General features: G+C 40.5%; 1 protein-coding gene across 1 annotated transcript in view; it reads left to right on the top strand.

Annotated features, from left to right (window-relative positions):
• The window catches only part of PHF2 (PHD finger protein 2), a 143,512-nt gene that overhangs the window by 69,194 nt on the left and 54,600 nt on the right, over window positions 1-19,718 (top strand). Inside the window, exons 2-4 of the mRNA XM_077821126.1 lie at window positions 5,144-5,229; window positions 10,178-10,292; window positions 17,373-17,533. Coding sequence (XP_077677252.1) covers window positions 5,144-5,229; window positions 10,178-10,292; window positions 17,373-17,533 — 362 coding nt within the window. The remainder of the gene's footprint in view (window positions 1-5,143; window positions 5,230-10,177; window positions 10,293-17,372; window positions 17,534-19,718) is intronic.

Raw genomic sequence — 19,718 nt, forward strand, 5'->3', positions numbered from 1 at the left:
CTGGTTGTCCTTCATGCTAAAGGAGACTGGTTTAACAAGAAACTGTTTTGGACACATAGATGGTTAATGTCCTTTTCCATCTTTGCAGGCTTTTCTACAAGTTGGGCAAGAAAATGGAATAGCATTTTTAGCTGAATTTATAAGATTCTCTCTCTCTGCTTGGGAAGAACCCTGTTGTCTTGTTGCCTGACTAGCATGCCTTGCATCATCATAACTTTCTGCACCAGATGTTTCCTTGGTCCCCAACTGACATGTTTACTGCTGTAGCATCTCACATGTTAATATCAATATCACAATGAATGAGGTTCTTTTTCAGGACATCGCAGGAGCATTTATTTCCCTCCTCTTGATCCTTCACCAATTAAAAGTTCACTCTCTCTGCATTTGCCTGGGGAACCTGGTGCCTTCCAAAAGGAGGACATGTCCAGTCCTGCAAATCTTCATAATTGTCACTATGTCAAAAATGTAGCAAGGGACAGCTCATAAGCCAGAGAAATGGGGACTGCCTGGGGAATCTACCAATACCTTATTAGGGCATGCACTCATGGTGTTTGTGTGCACAATTGTAGTAGGTGCCTAATTGCACACACAAGTGGCTGTGTGTGTGATAATTAGGTGGACCCTAGGTGTCCTTGCATTGCAAACAGTACCACACTTGTAAAGGCCTCTTTCAGAAGGGTAATCTGCATGGTACTCTGTGTGTGATTTGGGAGTTGAGAGAATCCTGCTGAGAAGTGAACATATTGTTCCATAGCATCTATAGGCTTTTAAAAACTGATTCTCAGACCACTAACCCAAATGAGTCAAATAAATCTGCTGTTGCTCAGAGTGCTGCTTCCCAGCTCCACCTCCTGCTGTTGCACCCTCTGTTGCTTCTTGTTCCCTTAAAGGAACAGCACCTCAGAGACTGCTTTGTCCCTTCCTTCCCTCCCCAAACCTGGGAAACAGCAGTGCTCTGCTCTCTTACTCTCATCTACCTTCTTGTGAGGCTACTCTGCTGTCTGCGCCCTCCCTGAATCCTTTTTGAAAACCAGCTCCTGGACTTCAGCTGCAAGCATCCCAAGCAGTTAAAGGAGCGGAACTGCACAGAGTAAGGAGAAGCCAGCTTGTGGCCCCCTTGCAGTCATAGCCTCTGGAAGTGGGGAACAGACAGTGAGGAGGCTGGCAGCTGCTGCGATCGCAGGATATTGGCTAGGATTCGAGTTCCCTGTGCTGTTTTCAGCATTGGCTGCGTTTTTATAACTATTGTTTCAGTGCCGGATTTGCAGTTGCTTTGCAGAACCTCTCATGTATGATTTGTTTGCATCTCTTCATATGCATAATAGGTCAAGGGTGCCACTGTTCTTTGTGTTGGTGCTATCATGTCCAGGTTCCATAGCAATAGACTGATGTGGAAATCACTATAGCATGGCCTTTGGCTGTAGTCTGCTACCATACCACACTTGTTACATCTGATCTCACTTTGTTTAACTTTGAACCCACTTGATCGCTGTATGTGTGGGGTCAAATGTTTGACCCAAGCACTGCGAAATGTGTTTTCCTCTTAAGAGAGTTGGGGGAGGGGGAGAAGCATGACAAACAAATACAAAGAGACTGTGCAAAAAGACTCAGGGGGGTAAAGAAAAGACGCTCATGAAAAAATAAATACAGTGCACAGCAGGCACTCATGCCGTCCACATTTTAGGGGGACTCTTCTACAGAGCAGAGGGTTTCTTTTAGCTAGAAAACCACTTTTTTTAAAGAATGACATGGCTCTTGAGAAAAATAAGGTGTTAAAAGGGAAAGCAGTTAATGAACCCATATTAATTTTGCAAAACTTTTTGAAATTTACCTGGGTTTCCCATCCCTACAGTCAAGTTCTTTAGCCAAAATGAGGTTACATGGGGTAAGTCAGTGCAGCTGAATTGCTGGCAGCACTGGAGGGAACCGTTTTTAACTAACCTTCTATAGTGTAGACGAGGTTTTAGGGAGTGGTGGTGTCTACATGTCTTGAATGGAAGGCTTTGTTCATATGGAATAGTACCTTCCCCCATGAATAATTCCGTTGATGTCAATAGGATTATTTGTGGAGTAAGGCACTATTCAGTGAGAGGAAGGGGCTCCGAAAGTAGCCCAGAGTTTGGATAAAGGTTGTCTGAATCGTTGCAGCAAGGCACTCTGGGACTTTAGGGCCAGATTCTGCCCTCTTACTCATTAGTGGAACTACTCTTGGATGAATGTGGCAGAGTCTGAGCCTTAGTAAATATAAATATGCACACCTTGTGCAGAAACTATACCCTACGCAGGATGACTACATGTCCCAATATTCAGGGCTTTGTCTTATATAGGCGCCTATTACCTCCCCACCCCCTGCTGATTTTTCACACTTGCTGTCTGGTCACCCTAACTCTAGGTGAATCAGTTGAACTGATTAGCCCCTTTGTGAGGCAACATGACTGAAAGGTCATCAGATACCCTGTTTATCTAGGGTCAGTGTGAGAGTGAAGCCTGATCCTGTTTGCTGTACATTATTCTTATTTTCCTATTTGATTCTCCTTAAATAACTTTTGTTGCCATAAGAGCAACAGGTCCCTCCATACACTCAAGCCCTCAAGCCTTAGCCTCATTATTAGTAGCTTTTCATACCTCTTCATAAAGCAAGGTAAGTAGCTTCCCCTGTTCTGGGCTGCTTAACGTAGCTAAATATAGACTTTTCAAAGCACCACTTTAGAGCCTAATCCATACCTTTACTAAGCTTGACAAGTTGAAAGCAGTGGCATAAGCAGCTGATGCAGCTTCTTGGAGATATGAATCCTACAATTTTGTTTTACTTATGCTCATTTATGAGGTTTGTTTAAATTCTCTGATGGCTAATCTGGCATTTTTCTGCCTGCCCAAATAAATTTGTTAGTCTCCAAAGTGCCACAGGGACTCCTCGTTTTTTTTTGTAAAATCCTTGACCCTAATGATCTGGATTGTTGTGATAATTTTCCTGTCCTTAATTTTTTTCTGTAGGTTTCCAAGTGAACAATTTAGAGAGATAGTTTCTTTTGTATTTGTTGAAGTATTAGAGCAATGCCAACAGCTACAGCCATATCTATATTTTTACACAGGAGTCAAAAAATTTTTATCGCCATACCGACCAGATAATGCTAGCAATACAACTCAGCAACTGGACCTTCAAACAAATGGGTTAATGTGGTAGAACTTGTTTTGCACGGATCCACTTCTCCTCTCCCTTACACTATTATAACTTTTAGCATTCACATTATTTAGGGTTCTTTCAGGAGAAAAGCATGTTTTGTATTATTTTGGTTGCAGGGCTTAGATGAACATATACAGTTCAACTCCGAATGAGCCTGGGGTACTGTCCACATAGCGAGTCACATTTTGTTAGTGCAAATGTTGAAAAACAGTCAAGAAGATTTCTGGCAGAAATTGGGACAGTGTTTTTTGAGATGGTAGTCAATAACCATACTAGAGGAAGCCATGCTATAGACCACCTCCTGGTGTGGATGTTTTTAATGTGGTGGTCACAGGGTTTGTAATCATGTTAGATATAGATGCGAGTTGTGTTAAACTGGGTTTCAAAAATGGTTTCAGGCACACTTTTGCAAACACTAGTGTGGTCAGGGCTTTAGTGCATTTCAGGAGTCAAATATTTCTCCATCCATGTTTTAGTAAAACTCTCCACCTTCCCCAGATATTACAAGGAGATGGCCCATGCTGGTACTGCTGTAGTTGAGTGACTTGGGAGAGCATAATTTTATTGGCAGAAGTGGCGCTGTGACAAACCCCTATTGCCTGTCTCTGTGAAAGTGAAGTTCACTCATTTTTATAGTGGGGGAATGCACTCAGCTTTACCAATAGTCAGTTAAAGATTGTGGATCAGATTCTGAACCACAATATGTCCCCTTTGCACGCTGGAGCTCTACAGTTAGGAGTTTCCTGGATCTAGCCCATCCTCCTTCCTCTGGCATAGGGGACATACCCCGCAGAAGGGTTACAGTTAGGGCACTCTGGCAATCCCTGGCTAGTGTAACAGCCCTTTGAAGCTGTTGTAACTAGTGTACGTTAGAGCAATCCTGAGACTGTCTAATTTATGTTGGGGACTGAACTAGTCCCTGGCAGCCCAGGGGATCAAGGCAAAGATGGTATAGATCTACCTTTTTCTCTCCCCCAGCCTTGGGTCCTGAGCGCAGCTTCTATGGAAGAAGGAATGGGGGGCTGTATCCTTAGGATTCCAGCCTGATTCATGGAGGACTGAAGTTCTCTTTTCTGTGCTTCAGATTTGCCTTACATAGTCTGGGCTGTTTTAGGCAGAACAAGCATGAAAAAAATCCTGTTTGCCTTTGCTCCTTGTGGAGTTTGATTATTTGTCTGGCTGCTCTCCACTTTGACTGTACAACAACTTCTTATCTCGAGTACTTCATTCCTTTGTAATGTACTTTTGTTTTCCTCCTAGTGCTCTGGTTTGCCATTGAATTGCATTCACACAGCGTGCCCGCGGGCTGCACTGTATTGTTACATATGTTGTGACATCCAAAATAATCTCAGTGGGTGTTCCGAGCAGCTGCCACAATACAACCTATTTTGGCAGCCAAAAGTGCAGTGAGCTTTGTGTGTCACCCTTTCCTTCTCTTCTTCATGACATTGTAACAGAGATGGAATCTACTTATGTTGTGCATGTTGTATATTATTGTGTCCCTATCACTTGCCAGCATTGCCATACTGTCTAACAACTGTCCGTAGGTATTTTGCAAAAGGGTTTGTGTTTTGTTTATTGCCTTTGGGGTGGATTGAATTTCCAGAACTGTGTGTAGATGGGAATATTATTTTGTCCCAGCCAGCTAAAGTGGTCTTTGTGAATGGAGCAAAGAAATTTTAGTCAGAGTCTCTACCACTCTGTAAGGGAGGCCCATATTGAACTGGCACACAAGTGTCTGGGAGACACCTCTTTCAGCACTCACCCAGTCGTGTAGACTGCAGTGGCATTTGACCTGACATTATGCAAACAAAAGGGGTTCATCACATTTTTCCTTGATATACCCTTAATGATTAACATGGCTGCATATTAATTGCAAAGTAAAATTTTTGATCACTTTGTGTATTTGCACCTTTAGAGCCAGACTGAGGATGGTCTATTTTTTTTTTAATATTCCAGTTGTGTTGGCGTAGAAGAAGAGGAGGCACCAGATATTGATATCTATCATTGTCCGAACTGTGAGAAAACCCATGGAAAGTCTACTTGTAAGTATACATGCTTGATTCCTGTGCCATCTCAAGTTTAAGCAATGGCTAGTTTCTCAATTTTTGGTTATAAAAAGATATATTTTAATTTAAGTGTGTTTCTTACTGTTATATATGGCAGTCCTGCTACAGTGGGATTCAAAACACAGTAAGGGTAACAAAGATGGGGCACTTGGACTGGGACTAGGGAGATGTGAATTCATTTCCTTGCTTAGCCTAGCCCAGTCATTGTATGTAATCTAGGGCAAATCATTCCATCTACCCTGTGCTCAGTCCCACATCTGTAAAATGAAGATAACACTTCCCTACCTCACCGAGGTGTTGAGGATAAAATCCATTAACGAGGCACTTAGGTACAGGCTGTAATAGTTCCTGGATAGGTAGATAGATCTGATGCAGTCACTTATAGTAATTATACTATGGCTTTTGTCGTCTGATAACAAGAATAAAAAACACTGTATTATGTCTGGCATGCACATGTGGGTTAAATGGCAATTTGGGTTAAAATTTTAGGGTACATTGGGGGAGCTGGTTCTTTCTCAGGCAAAACTCCCACCTGTATGAAAAGATTGCTGATGTGAGTGCGGGTTTTACCTAATAAAGAACTGCAGGGTGTTTTTGCTTTGATCAAATGAATTAAAGAATTCTGTTTACTATACAAGAATATCCTTTCCCCAATCATTGTGAAAAACTAAATGCTTAATTTAAAAGCATTTTATTATAAATATGCTACCAATTGGCAGAGATTGTCGCTGTTATGAAACAAACTACAATTAAGACCACGTAGAGGAAAAATATTACCCTAATTTTCCTCTAGGTGGGTTTGAAAGCATCACCCTGCCTATTTTTCAAATTTGTAGTGACATACATACATCAGGAATAGGTCAAACAAATAACTACAAGTCATCCTCAGAGTGAATCATTTAGCAATAAAATGGCTTGTCTGGAAAAGAAGTGGTATGACTGAAGATTCGCAGAGTCAATCATTGCCTCAATGTGGGAGATAAAGCATGATTTTTCTAGATTCCGAGTGAAATTCTTGGGTTATGTTAAAATCTATTTGCTGCTTTTCTTGCTTCCATTTGGCTGTAAATTATGAATGACGGAAGACACCTAGTCTTCAATGTGGAAAAAAAATCAGACAGAAGAAGCATAAGTTTGTAGTCAGGAATTAAATTTTAATTACATAAGAAAACATGGGTGTGTAATCTTAGAATTCAACCACTGGCTGCTTCAGTAAGAAGATATACAAGAGTAATATACCAATTATGACAAGTAGAGCTGAAATAACAGCTAACTTCTAATTCTTGGCTTTCCATTCCTTAACAAAATCTGCCTTTGGCAAAATGTCTCCCACAGTCAGTATTGCACAATATGGTAGATATAAAGGTGCTGTATCAAAAACACTGCGACTGCAACAGTCTTATAAACATATGTGGTTGCAGCTGTGGCAGAAGTAGAGTGTCATAATACAACAACAACAACGCAATGAGAGTGTTTTTCACTGTTTTATCTAAGATACCGTATCATGACATCACAAAATAAGTCATTAGAGTGGAATAGTGTAAAGACCTGCAACGTTAGTACTGAAATCTTAGTTTATTGCTGGAATATCACAAACTGATTTGCTTGCTGTGTATGTTTATAGTTTCTCAAAATGAACAGCAATTTTCCAGACCATTTAAAAAAAACCCCAATTATGTAGGTTCTTATAGCCATAAAATAAAAGGGGTATAAGTCACGCTGCAAAAATGAAATGTCAGCGTGTGATCCTTCCACCATTTCATGTGGTGTGTGTAACTGCAACAGACTGGAAAAATTAGGGACCAGTCTTGAAGTGGAAGCAGGAACAGGCCCTATGTTAAGTTATTCTGTCATACAGTTGTGTGCAGCGTGTTCCCGGACTTGTATGAGATTATGAATTTCATTTGTGGTTAACTGTTACAATCAGTGTTCCTTCTAATTTTTGACAGGCCGTGTGTGCAAAAAAATTCTTCTCTGCAAATTGTTATGCTTCTGTGCAAATTTTTGTGCGCGCGGTGTTTTGCCATGTGCGCGGGGTTTAGCATCTGTGTGCGTGCGCACAGCTTAGAGGGAACAGTGGTTACAATATATGTGTAAACTAGCTGGGTTATTTTGCAGTATCAATTTTGTATTAAATGAGTAGGTGTTTGTCCAGATATGATATTTCACTGCCAAGAATTAATTATTGCAAGGCTTGCAAAGAGAAGCACATATTCACTAATTGTCTCTGTTATGTAACTTGCATGGATTTTAAATATATTTATACTTCTGGTGAATGCGTTCCATGATGTATGCTCTCCAGATGTCAAATTTAAAAATCATTTTCCTTTTCTTACATTATCCTCTTTAGCAATGTCACTTGGTGACTACTATTTCCGAAAATTGCTTGTGATATTTAAAGTCATTTTGATTTAATGAAATTTGGCGATACTTCTGTTTGGAGAAAAAAAATATACATGTTCACAAATACATTTCTGATGTTATTTAAATTTAAGTGCTCTATTTAGATAAACTTAGTTCATTTTCATAACACCGGGGAAAACATTTGGCCTGATTTCCTTCACACCCGTGAAAATCAGGAGAAATTCCACTGAAATCAATGAAGTTACAGTGATATAAATAAAAGGGGAATCAGGCTCAAATGTTTGAAATAGTGTCAATTAAAAGATAACAAAATGAGCTTATAGATGTCCTTTGGTTCTAAATACATTTATGTACGTTTAAGTATACATCTGAATTCATGTGGTATATTCAGCTTGAGACAGAAGTTGGAGAATATAGTTATTAGAGCTGGTTGAAAAATCTGATATGTTCATGACAATTTTTTTCACAAAGTTTTCTCAAAAAAAAAAAAAAAAAAAAGCTTTTGCCAGCCAACTTTTAGTGTTATGGAAATTTTTAATAAATTCAAAATTTTGATGGACAAGTTTTGCAAAAATATTTCTGCATTTTTTGCTAAAACCCCCCACAACTCTGCATTTTTTTTTTGGCCAGCTCTGGGAGTTGTTTATCATTTTAAATTATATATTACATTTCTGCTGTAGTTGTTCCCAGAGGCCCAAATCAAATATTCCTCACTGTGGTACGCATTCTACAAACATGTAGTAAAGAAATTGGCTGATACTGGTTGTGTAATCCCTGATAGAATGCTGTACTACATGATGCAGCCTCTAAGAGGGAGATTTCAAATGGGAATTAGGAATCTATAGATTTTTCAATAGGAAAAATGCCCTTTGTGAAAATATCGCCCTAAATTGCAATGTTATTTGAGTGTGCTGATTGAAAAGAGTTGCAACGAGTATTTATTATAATCTACAGCTTCTTAACTTTGTCTAGATATGTAGGCAATTTTGAGGAAAAATAAAAGAAGGGGTATTATAGAATCCTTTTAATGACCCGCCTGGTTAGCTGGGCCAGTTGATATGGAACAGAACCAGGATGTGGGGAGATGGGTGGGGGTTCATGGGAAGGGAAAGTGGGAGGGAGGGAGTGGTGTACATATTGAGGTTGATTCCTATGTTACTGGGAGTATTGAACTAATACACTAAGCCTGAGGGCCATTAAGATAAAGAACTAGCAGCTTTAATGACTATATCCAGCTAGGCTGGAAAGCAGCATGGAACTAATAAAACCAGCGTGTGTTGTAAAAACCTGGGAAGGATTCTTTGGTAGATGTCTCTACTTCCAAAGTCCTGGCCACCCTACAGAGGTGACTTTTCCAGGTCTCAGGATGTTATAGTTTGGGCCTCCCAGCTCCTTTGGTAGTCAAAGAGTAAGTGTGGGGGGAGGGGGAGGGCTGTGGAAGGGCACATGTCCAGTCATGGTGATAGAAGCAGGTGGCTTTCTTCCACAAAACTAGTTTGAACATAAGAAAAGTTTGGGTTTGCTTTGAGGTTTTGTGGAGTCTCAGGTTTCATATTTTATCCTAACCAGCTTGCCCACCTTTAGGTACAATATGAACCCAGGGTACAAAAAGAAAGTGAAAACTCTGAGGGCAGAAAGGTTAAAATAAGGGGAGACTGCATTTCTGATGTCAGTAATTTCCTACCACAATAAACACCCCATGTCAGTCTAAAAGCAGGAGCAGCTGAGAGATTTAATGCTGATAATTGGTAAAAACTGGAATGGTTCTTCTTGGCCAGTGTTAAGTGACTGTTGAAAAGAAAAGTCAGAAGCAAGTTGATATGTGACTTGATTTGACTGTGCATATTTCAGCTGATCCCATTTCCCTGATCAGCTTGCCTAAATGTCTGTGATTCATTAAGAGCATGAGCCAGGGGCATTCTGCTCTGCCCCATCAACATAGTATGAGTCTGGCTTGCATTTTGAAGCATGGTAATGAAAGGCGCTCCAAAAACTGGATTGGATGTGAACTTGTGTCTTTTTATACTGAACATGGATACTAGATTTTCTTGCCAGAATGAGGTATTTTGTATTTAGGGCCTGATCCAAAGCCACTTGAATTCAATGACAAGACTTCCACTGACTTTGGCTCAGGCCCTTGGAAAGGTGTGGCAAAGAAAGAGCATGTTCATAATGATCTATGCTACAAATTGAGAGAGCAGAAGAGAAGATTTTCTGGGAGGTTTACAATAAAGATTAAGTGTGTAGTCTGGCAAGTACAAAATGTTATCCGGAGCCTGCATTTGCTTAATGCTTGTGATAGCCGTAGAGCTCAGCAATTATCCGTCTGGTTTTCCTTATGTTACAAACGAACATGGTTCAGTATGTAATAGATCTTCAGGCTACAGTGTAATTGTCTAATGGTGGATCAGAACACAATGTTAAAATTAACAGTGCTGCATAGTGGGCTTCTCTTTTCTTGGCTTGCATAGAAAGTACTACTAAGAACTTTCTCTCACAGAATGTCTTAATAAAGACCCCCTACTTAGCATATGGTGCTGTCCAATTCACTCTCTTTCAGTGAAAAAGAAAAGAAATTGGCATAAACACGATACCGGGCAGTCAACAGAGGTCAAACCCGTACAGAATGGGAGTCAAGTCTTCATAAAGGAACTTCGAAGTCGAACTTTTCCGAGGTAGGTTATTCAGCTATGTAGGTAAAAGTGCGATTACTGTGATGCACGTGGCCAATTATAATTTGTGCTCAAGTGGAGGAGGAACTGTGGTGAATGTTGTTTGCTTAGTTTATATACAGCATAGGGAGAGGAGTGAATGAAAGAGAATTCCCCATGTGAACGTTTGCCATGTAAAGACCTAGTTTTAAGCTAATTTCACAGACTTTAAGTCTTTAGTGATTGTCATTATGTGTAATGGCTCGAAGTCTCCTCTCAGTTACATTGGTGCAGCACTATTAAAACAGGTGCTTTCCCCAGTTAGCTGGGTCCTGTTCCCTACTAACACCTGTAAAACGGGCGCTGGAGGGGTCCTGGGAAAAAGTAGCATCTAGAAGGAATCCTGTTACTATATCTTTAAGGACTGGAGCCTTGCAGAGAGAGGGGTGGGGGCTCCACTCTCACCCAGCCAATAAAGAATGAGCTGGGAGAAGGGCCAGCATAAATGCTGCCTCCTTCATAGCAGGGCAGACGCCTGTGGATACGGCAGGGAGTAAGAAGGCTCCTCCAGGGTCCTGAGTTATCAGGGAGAAAACAGCTGCGGAGGAAGTTCTGCCTGCTGAACTCTCCTTGCCTGAGGGTGGAAGGGCTGACTGGGAAGAGGGCCAGGTGGAAGAGCAGCTGCCTAAGGCTCTACAGTTGGCCTAAAGTACAACTCCAGCTCCAAGGAGGAATTGCTAGGAGGCTCCTGTCTTAAGGAGAGGGACACAGGGTTTGTCCAAAGTACAGCCCAGCTCTGGGACGAGGGCTGGGACCTCATGAACAGGGGAGGTAATTGAACGAGACTCTTGCATGGACCCAGAGAGGGCATGGACTTGAGCAGCTAAATAAGTTAGTTGCTCTCTGTAGAAGGAATGAATAAATCAGACCCCACAAAGAGTGGTTGAACTAATCTGGTGTGAACTAATCGCTGAGTGCAACGAGCCTTCAGGGCCATGACAGGCTGCAAGCATGCATGCTGGAGCGTCACGCCCTACGACATTGCCACACAGTAATACTTAGGTGAGAAACCTGATGAATTACGTTCCGTGCTCAAGCATAGTGCAGAGTTTTCTGAAGTTCATCTCAGCTTGATCAGAAAAGTAGCCACATCCTTAGTTGCTACAGTAACAAAAACTTGTGTGGGGTATTGATAGTGGGCATTTTACACATTTATTTTGTAACTCTGTACCTCTATTCATCAGAATGGTTATTTTTTCTGGTTCTTATAAGTGGATCTAAGTAACAATTGAGACTATTTCACAATCATGTTTGGAGGCAGGTAGAGTGTACTCGGTAAATACAAAAGTTCTATAATTTATGGAGAAGATTGCCTTAATTTAAAATATCTGCCCCCAAATCATTACTCTATGGGGAATCAGCTGCAAATTTATTTGCTAAAGCTTCTTTTTTGTGAACATTGTGTATAGGTGTATTTTTCACTTAACTTAATGCTTAACAATTTTACTTGTATGATTTTAGACCTTTGAACGCTTTGGTTTTCAGCTTAGCCGTTTTTGGACTGGCCACTTAAAACTATGTTTACCAAATCTTGCAGCTATATTAATAGATTTTAAGGCCAGAAACGACCATTATGATAATCTAGTCTGACCTCCTGCTTAACACAGGCCACAGAATTTAACCAAAGTGGTTCTTGCAATTACTAGGTGAAACACAATAGAATATGTAACAGATTTAAAATATCAAGTGGCCACATTTAAACTGCTTAGCTGGAGCAAATTGACAAATTCCTTCTCAAACGTTTTTTTTTTTTTTTTGGGGGGCGGGGGGGATGATTTTTGCTGGATCTCTTCAACTGCCAGTCACTCCAGTGGGAGGTGAAGGCACTTGACACCTTAAAAGGAGGTGATCAACAGCTTGAGGGATCTGGCACTGATTTATTCAAATCAAGAGTCTGACTTTCACCTGGTCCATGTTCATGTGCATTCACGTGTGTGCTCCCAAATCAGGGAGGTTCGCATGCAGTTGTAGGTCTTGCATTTGCATCTTTCTTGGCTTTGAGTCATTCTGCAGCTTCTGTAAATTTGGCCCTCAGTTTGTTTTCACCATTTTCTGCTCAAGATGGATTGTGCACAAAAGAGAATCCCCAGTGCTGAAGCAGAGGTTCCAAGGAGGAGTTTGCAAACAGTTCATCACAGGATTTATCCCTCAGCCATTTACAGTTGTGATGTTAGTAAAACAAAAAACTTTTGGGCCCTTTGCTATTTTAAGACTGACTTAATAATGAAAATAGTTGGTGCAGTTGAAACCTGCAGACGTTCACAGACCAAAACCCACACTAACTGTCCAGATCTCTCAAACCCACAAAGGGGCTTTTTTTAAATTTTTAAGTTGAAACCTCTTGCCTGTGTCATAGCACAAAGCTGAGGTGAAATTGTGTTACTGAAACGCACCGAAAGCCATAAACCTTGTGGTCAAGGAATCCAAGGACCGACTGAGATCAGAGGAAATAGGGAGGGGAGAGCCAAAAAAGAAAGTGGGACAAAAATGGAACTCTGCCTTGTGACAATGTGCTCATTTCATTTCCTGTGTTCCAGGCCTAAAGAAAGTTAACTTTGTCAGCTTGATTTTACACTTTTATTTTGTGTCTTTACCGATTTCTTCACCTCCCCCACAAACAACAAATCAGTATCTGCCAAGGGCCTTAAATTCAATACATTAAACAAAACCAGTAAAACACTTTAAAAAAATTACATTTAAAATCAGCCTGCTGGTCCCAAAGTACACATCAAAATATCACGTCAGGCAGTGAGGTTGGCTATCTAGAGCGGAGCCGCTCTAGAATTTGGAGATCAGTTTGGAGGCAGGGCTGGTAGCAGGGAGAGATAAATGATGCATTTGAGATGCTTGGACCCATATTTTGGCACTCAGTGGGGTATTCAGGGGAAAGGGGGGTAAGAGATTATTCCACCAGGGCTCAGTAATACATATTGTGACTGGCTTATCATGGCTGACTGGGATTCAGCTCCTACATTATTAATACCAAAGTAGCATTAAAATGAAAACATGTAAATCCCACAATTTTCAGGTGCCTCAACCTAGTTGATAAGGTCTCTGTTTCTGAATAACAGCTGCCAACTGCTCTGGTGGATTCAGAGCTCCTTTCATTGAGCTCCTTCCTATCTGTGAGCTTCTGTGGACTCTTACGGGACCAAATTCGTTGGTGACTTAGACATGCGAGTTACGTGTGGGGTGTTCCTGGGCTGTGATGCAAGCATAAGGGTTTAAGTGATAAACCAATGTAATGTGAACCAGCTGGGCATTCACTGGCTGAATAACCTGAATGTAATTTCTATGCTGAGTGGCAGAGAATGTATAGCAGAAAAGTGACAGGAGAATTTAAAAGAAGAAGAATATAAAGCATCCAACCCATACTTTATCTGGCAGTTTCCTGTTAGTTACTGTTCCTGCTACATCTCTCCCATTTGCACCTCCTTAACATGTGTAGATTACCTTAATTTTGCATTCCCAAACTGGTGCAAGTTGCACAACTTATGTCTCTTATACTCCTTTTATGTCCCATTTACGCTCACAGTGTAACTTGCATCACCAATGAATTTGTCAGAGGACCTTTTATGGGATCTGCACCTGTTTACACCAGTGACAGGTGAATTTGGCTCATTCCATTTAACACTCTCCTGTAATTTAATGGCTCCACCCTTTGCTTCTTGTTCCTAGTTAAATAGCTCCTCTTCAAGTTCACAGATTGCATAGAGTTTAGGTGGAGCTCATCTTTAGCTAAGTATCTTTTACCTCAAGAGGTATCCTTGTTCCTTAAAGCATAAAACCCTCCATGAGCTAATACCACCTCTTCTGCATCTTGAGGCACCAGATATCCATCTAGGACTAAGAGCACTTAATTTCTCAGAAGGCCATCTCTGGGGATCTGCTCCTTGACTTACTAGATTCATAGACTTTAAGGTCAGAACGGACCATTATGATTGTCTAGTCTGACCTCCTGCACAGCTACTTTGGTCCTTAGATCAGATTCTCAAGGCTCACTCTTTGCACCTTAATGGCATCTAGGTGCATGAAAAGCACTGTCCTTACTAGCCCTGGCTTAAACTGTATCTACCAAGGAAGTAATATCTGCTACATAAACACATGCCTGGCAACATACCATATGGATCTGTTATCATCAGAATGCTGGCTTTTATATGTGTGGTTTCTGAAAAAATTCTCTTCCAGAGCCCTTACCCGTCTGTACACTGAGTATCTGAAATATTCCCAATAGGAATTATTCAGTTTACCTCTCGATCATCTTCCACTAATTTACACAGTGTTTGGAACTCGTTATAAGGCTCCAGAAACAGCCTGGCCCCTTAGAGTGGTTACCACTGTCTTCATCTTTTTCCTATTTGTATCTAGTCCTCTTGTTCTCCAAGCGTCCCCTCCTCTGGACAGTTGGCATGGTCATCTGGCTAAAGAATCTATCAATAAACTTCTCACTTTCTCCAGTGTGAGGCTTTCAATTGGGTTCATGAATCCTGGGGACAGTTAAGAATTCCAGAACGTCATTCAGAAATTCACCCATCTGACACTGAGTGCACTTTCTCCTGCTTCCAACTGGCACTAAGCTATCCTCAATAGAGCTCGATCTCAAAATCTACTCACCCATGCACAAAAAGCCCCAGATCCTGGTACTCAAACAGCTGCATCATTTGAACTTCGGAATCCCATTACGCGTGTCTGGATTAGAGCGACAAAGAAAGGGACTTTCCTAACCGCTTGCCTTTATTCAAAACAAACCCACCTTTCAGCAAAGAACTCCAGTCAGGACTATGCCGTAGTTGTATCTTATGCACTGACACACTGAGAAGCTACAGGTTTCGGAGTAGCAGCCGTGTTAGTCTGTATTTGCAAAAAGAAAAGGAGGACTTGTGGCACCTTAGAGTCTAACAAATCTATTTGAGCATAAGCTTTTGTGAGCTACGGCTCACGAATGCATCCGATGAAGTGAGCTGTAGCTCACGAAAGCTTATGCACAAATAAATTGGTTAGTCTCTAAGGTGCCACAAGTCCTACTGTTCACTTCACCATGGCAGTATGAGTGTTTGTATACCTGCTTTAGCTGTTACTAACTCAGGCAGCTGCAGTTCAGAACTAACACAGAAGAGGGCAGTCCAACATTAGTCTTAAGTGTTTCTGGAGTTGTACTGAAGGGTCTATTATCACCCCCTTGGTGCAAGTATGAATTTGTGTTATGGCTGTTGGTGCCTGTGTGCCCACTGTGTATGGGAGAATAGATCTCTCGGTATACACAGTGGTGCACTATTAAAAATATCTTCACGAGCTTAAAGAAACTTCATACTTGTCCAAGTAACTAATTTCCCCATATGCCTAGGTAGACTCAGAGGAGAAAATAGCATTTGTTAGAGCTTTTCCTAGAGGACTGTTACTATATGGGGACTTGTAGTCATGGAATCATTAATCATTTTCACAGCCATCGTGCCTTTGAAAATGTTTGTTAAAATATTTTAGTAGTGAGAAGCTCCAGAGGTTGGATTTCTGAAACTTCTGAGTTTAGTTTATCTATATTTGGTAAAACCGTTGCATTGTATCAGTGTTTGTTAATTACTGTAAGACTTTAGTGTTTGACTATGAGTTTTAAAGAGTTTAAGTGAATAATTTTCCTTAACGTTACATAACATTTTGAATGTTGGCTTCTTTAAATTGGAATATTTAACACTGTTGATGTGTCTGCATTTTGCACTGCTAACTGTTCTCCACACCCATTGAAATTGGTTCATTAACACAAAGTGTTATCTTTGATGTTTTCAGTAGTTTAGGCACATGAATTTATTCCGGAATATTTAATCATGCTTCACATATTTTGCAATAAATTGATTCATGATTTCAGTCTCATGCATATAATTGGAGTGTTGCAATCAAATGTGAACCTGAATAGAGTTCAGTGGAATGCAGTTAGCTATCTAGTCACAAAGAGGCCTGATTCTTCACTACCTTGCGCCTTGTATAGTCACTTAAATCTATTCAACGTTGGTGTAAAATGCTATGCATTTAACACACTGCTTGCAAAGGTGTGAATGACTACACAAAGTGCTAGGAGTGGAGATCAAGGCTTCCAATTTCTAGCTGTTATGAATTAATTTCCAAAAGACTTCAAGATTTATTAATATTCCTGGTTTGGGCTCCTCTTCTTATAGATCCAGGTTTTTGGCCTGACTCTCAGATGCCCTGAGCACTTACAACTCTCATTCAAGACAGTGGGATTTTGGGGTACTTGGGAACTTTCCATATCATGCCCTTAAAAAGAAAAGAAATGTAATAATTTTAGTGGCAACATGCAAAGTCTTACCTTTTGTGACCAGTGAATAGCTGACTACAATTATTGGGCAGAATTATACCCTCGCCTGGAACTGAAAGAAGAATTTGTCTACTAAATTTATCAGAGAAAAGTTGTAAATTAGAATTGTTGGATAAACAAAACAAGTAAATGTGTGTGTGAGAGAGAGACAGAGATAGATAGATAGATAGATAAAAAACACACACACAGGTACTTGCTGTTGAAAGAATGTGCTTTTGACTGTTTTTGAATACATGTACTTATATATAATGGGATGAGGTATTAAACTGCTGGTCATAAGATCCAGCATACAAAATTCATATTCAGTTTTATTTGACACACTGACTTCAGTAGAACCATGACTTCTTTCCTATTGTTTATAATTTCCAATAGCAAAATTCACATTACAGTATTAAAGGTGCCTAAGGGAGTTAGGTGTTCAGTTTGCATTGAGTTTCAATGGGATTTGGGCACCTAACTACCATATGCTCTTTTGAAAATCCCAGCATTTCGTCAATAGAAGTAGAAGCCAAGGACATTGTTTTGGATTGTTTCAAAAATATCAAGCTACCTGATTAAACAAAGCATGAGGTACTTGGGATAAGTTATCACTGGCATCTTATGGCTTAGAATGACTTGTATATAATTGTGTGCTTATCCTTTCAGTAAAGAAATCAAAAAGATGCTGAATTTGGATGTGAAATATCTTAGCACGGTAACTGTGTTTGTGTTTCTAGTGCTGAAGATGTGGTAGTCAAAGTGACCGGAAGCCAGCTAACAACAGAATACTTGGAAGAAAATGGATTCACAGAGCCTATCCTGGTTCCAAAGAAGGATGGCTTGGGCTTAGCAGTACCCGCACCTACATTCTACGTCAGTGATGTTGAAAACTACGTCGGTATGTATTTGTCTAGAGAGTGGCGTAATATTTGTTTGCTGCTGCTTTCAGTCATGCCATTTCAGCCTCACCCTGTCACGTGTAAGACTAGAGTAAACCAGCAGGGAATCAGGCCTCTTTGGTTTTTGATACTTATTTAAATCAAGCTCCTGACAAATGCTTGGGAGAAGAACTCTTTGAGCGATTTCCCTCTCCCCCTCTCCACTCTCATCGTCTGCTTCTTTGAGGGAAGGTGAGATTTGATGGGCCAGATCCTCGGCAGGAGTAAAACAGTGTCAGTGGAGCTAATCCCATTTATGCCAATTGAGGATTAGGCCCATAATATCACTGGCATTAATCAGTAAAAAGCAAGTGGGGGGAAAATGATGATAAAATAATTTCAGACCTTCTTAAACATCATCAGGAAGGAAAAAGGGGACAAACACAGGTCCCTTTTAAAAATCAAGATCTCGTCTGGCCTGCATAGACATGCCGGCCCTGATGTTCAGGTCTGGCCAAGCTAGGTTTGGTGCATGACCCTGTGGGGGGCGGGAGGGGCAATGGTGTCTGTGTGGGCACCTTTGTACTCCTCAGATTCCCAGGGCCCTGGGATCCCAGTTTGGCCTTTTTGCATAAGCTAGAGCAACTCCTGAAGGCTTCTCTGTCTTCCTGCAACCTATAGTGGCCCAAATGGCTGTTGCAGTAGCTGAGGATTGCTGGAATGCAGCAAACTCTGGTCACGCCCTGCTCAACACACTGCACACCCCCTTCCCCTAGGGATCCCCCAGCTGCACAATTAGGCCAACTTTAAGGCTGCTTTGTGCTACTGGAGTAGTGAAAAGGATGCTCAGGTAGGGTCAAGGTTCTGTCCTTAAGGGCCTGATTCTACATTGCTTTACCCCTTGTGCAGTAGTTCATACCCGTGCAAAGTGGGTGTGAAATACTTCCATTGGGATTGGATAGTATTTTACCACCACTTTGTGCAGGTGAAGTGACCTCACAAGGTGCGAGGAGGCTGGCCCTAGAGATTCTGTGGCACTTTCTGTACAATTATGGGAAGAGATTGCTCAGTGAATTTCTCTTCCCACTGTGGTGCAGTTCTCTGTGCTGGTTGGCTGCCAGTCTCCATCCAGAATTGGCTGTGTTTAAATGGTGTGTTAGTTTGCAAAACATTTTGTCTTAAAATTAGAACTGCGCCAAATGTAAAATGTTGCTGTCATCCCTCATACTGCAGGGCTCCCAAACTTCATTACACAGTGGTAGCTTTTAATTACTAGTTAAACCACAATTGTTTAGTGGGCAAATCCTGTGTGTTCGGGAGAGTGAGAGCAAGGCTTTTCTGTTGCACTGCAGAGCACTCTGTTCCAAGAAGCAGTCGTCATGGTGTTGAGAAATTGGTTCTCCAAACCATGTCCTAACTAGGGCTTTCAATTAATCGCAGTTGACTCATGTGATTAACTCAAAACAAATTAACTAGATTAAAAAAATGAATTGCGATTAATTGCAGTTTTAATCGCACTGTTAAACAATACCAATTTAAATTTATTATAAATATTTTTGGATGTTTTTCTACATTTTCAAATATAGTGATTTCAGTTACAATGCAGAATACAAAGTGTACAGTGCTCACTTTATATTATTATTTTTTATTACAAATATTTGCACTGTAAAAAAATAAACAAAAGAAATAGTATTTTTCAGTTCACCTAATGCAAGTACTGTAGTGCAATCTCTATCATGAAAGTGCAATTTACAAATGTAGAATTATTTTTTTACATAACTGCACTCAAAAACTAAACAATGTAAAACTTTAGCGCCTATAAGTCCATTCAGTCCTACTTCTTGTTCAGTCAATCGCTAAGACAAACAAGTTTGTTTACATTTACGGGAGATAATGCTGCCCACTTCTTATTGACGATGTCATCTGAAAGTGAGAACAGGCTTTCGCATGGCACTGTTGTAGCCGGTGTTCAAGGTATTCACGTGCCAGATACATTAAACATTCGTATGCCCCTTCATGCTTTGACTTGTAGATTGTACTATCTTTTGTTTATCTTTTTTACAGTGCAAATATTTGTAATAAAAATAATAACACAATATGAGCAGTGTACACTTTGTAGTCTGTGTTGTACTTGAAATCAATATATTTGAAACTGTAGAAAAACACCCAAAATATTTATAATGAATTTAAATATTGTATTATTGT

Source organism: Eretmochelys imbricata, chromosome 7 (assembly GCF_965152235.1).
Source record: "Eretmochelys imbricata isolate rEreImb1 chromosome 7, rEreImb1.hap1, whole genome shotgun sequence".
Taxonomy (NCBI): domain Eukaryota; kingdom Metazoa; phylum Chordata; order Testudines; family Cheloniidae; genus Eretmochelys; species Eretmochelys imbricata.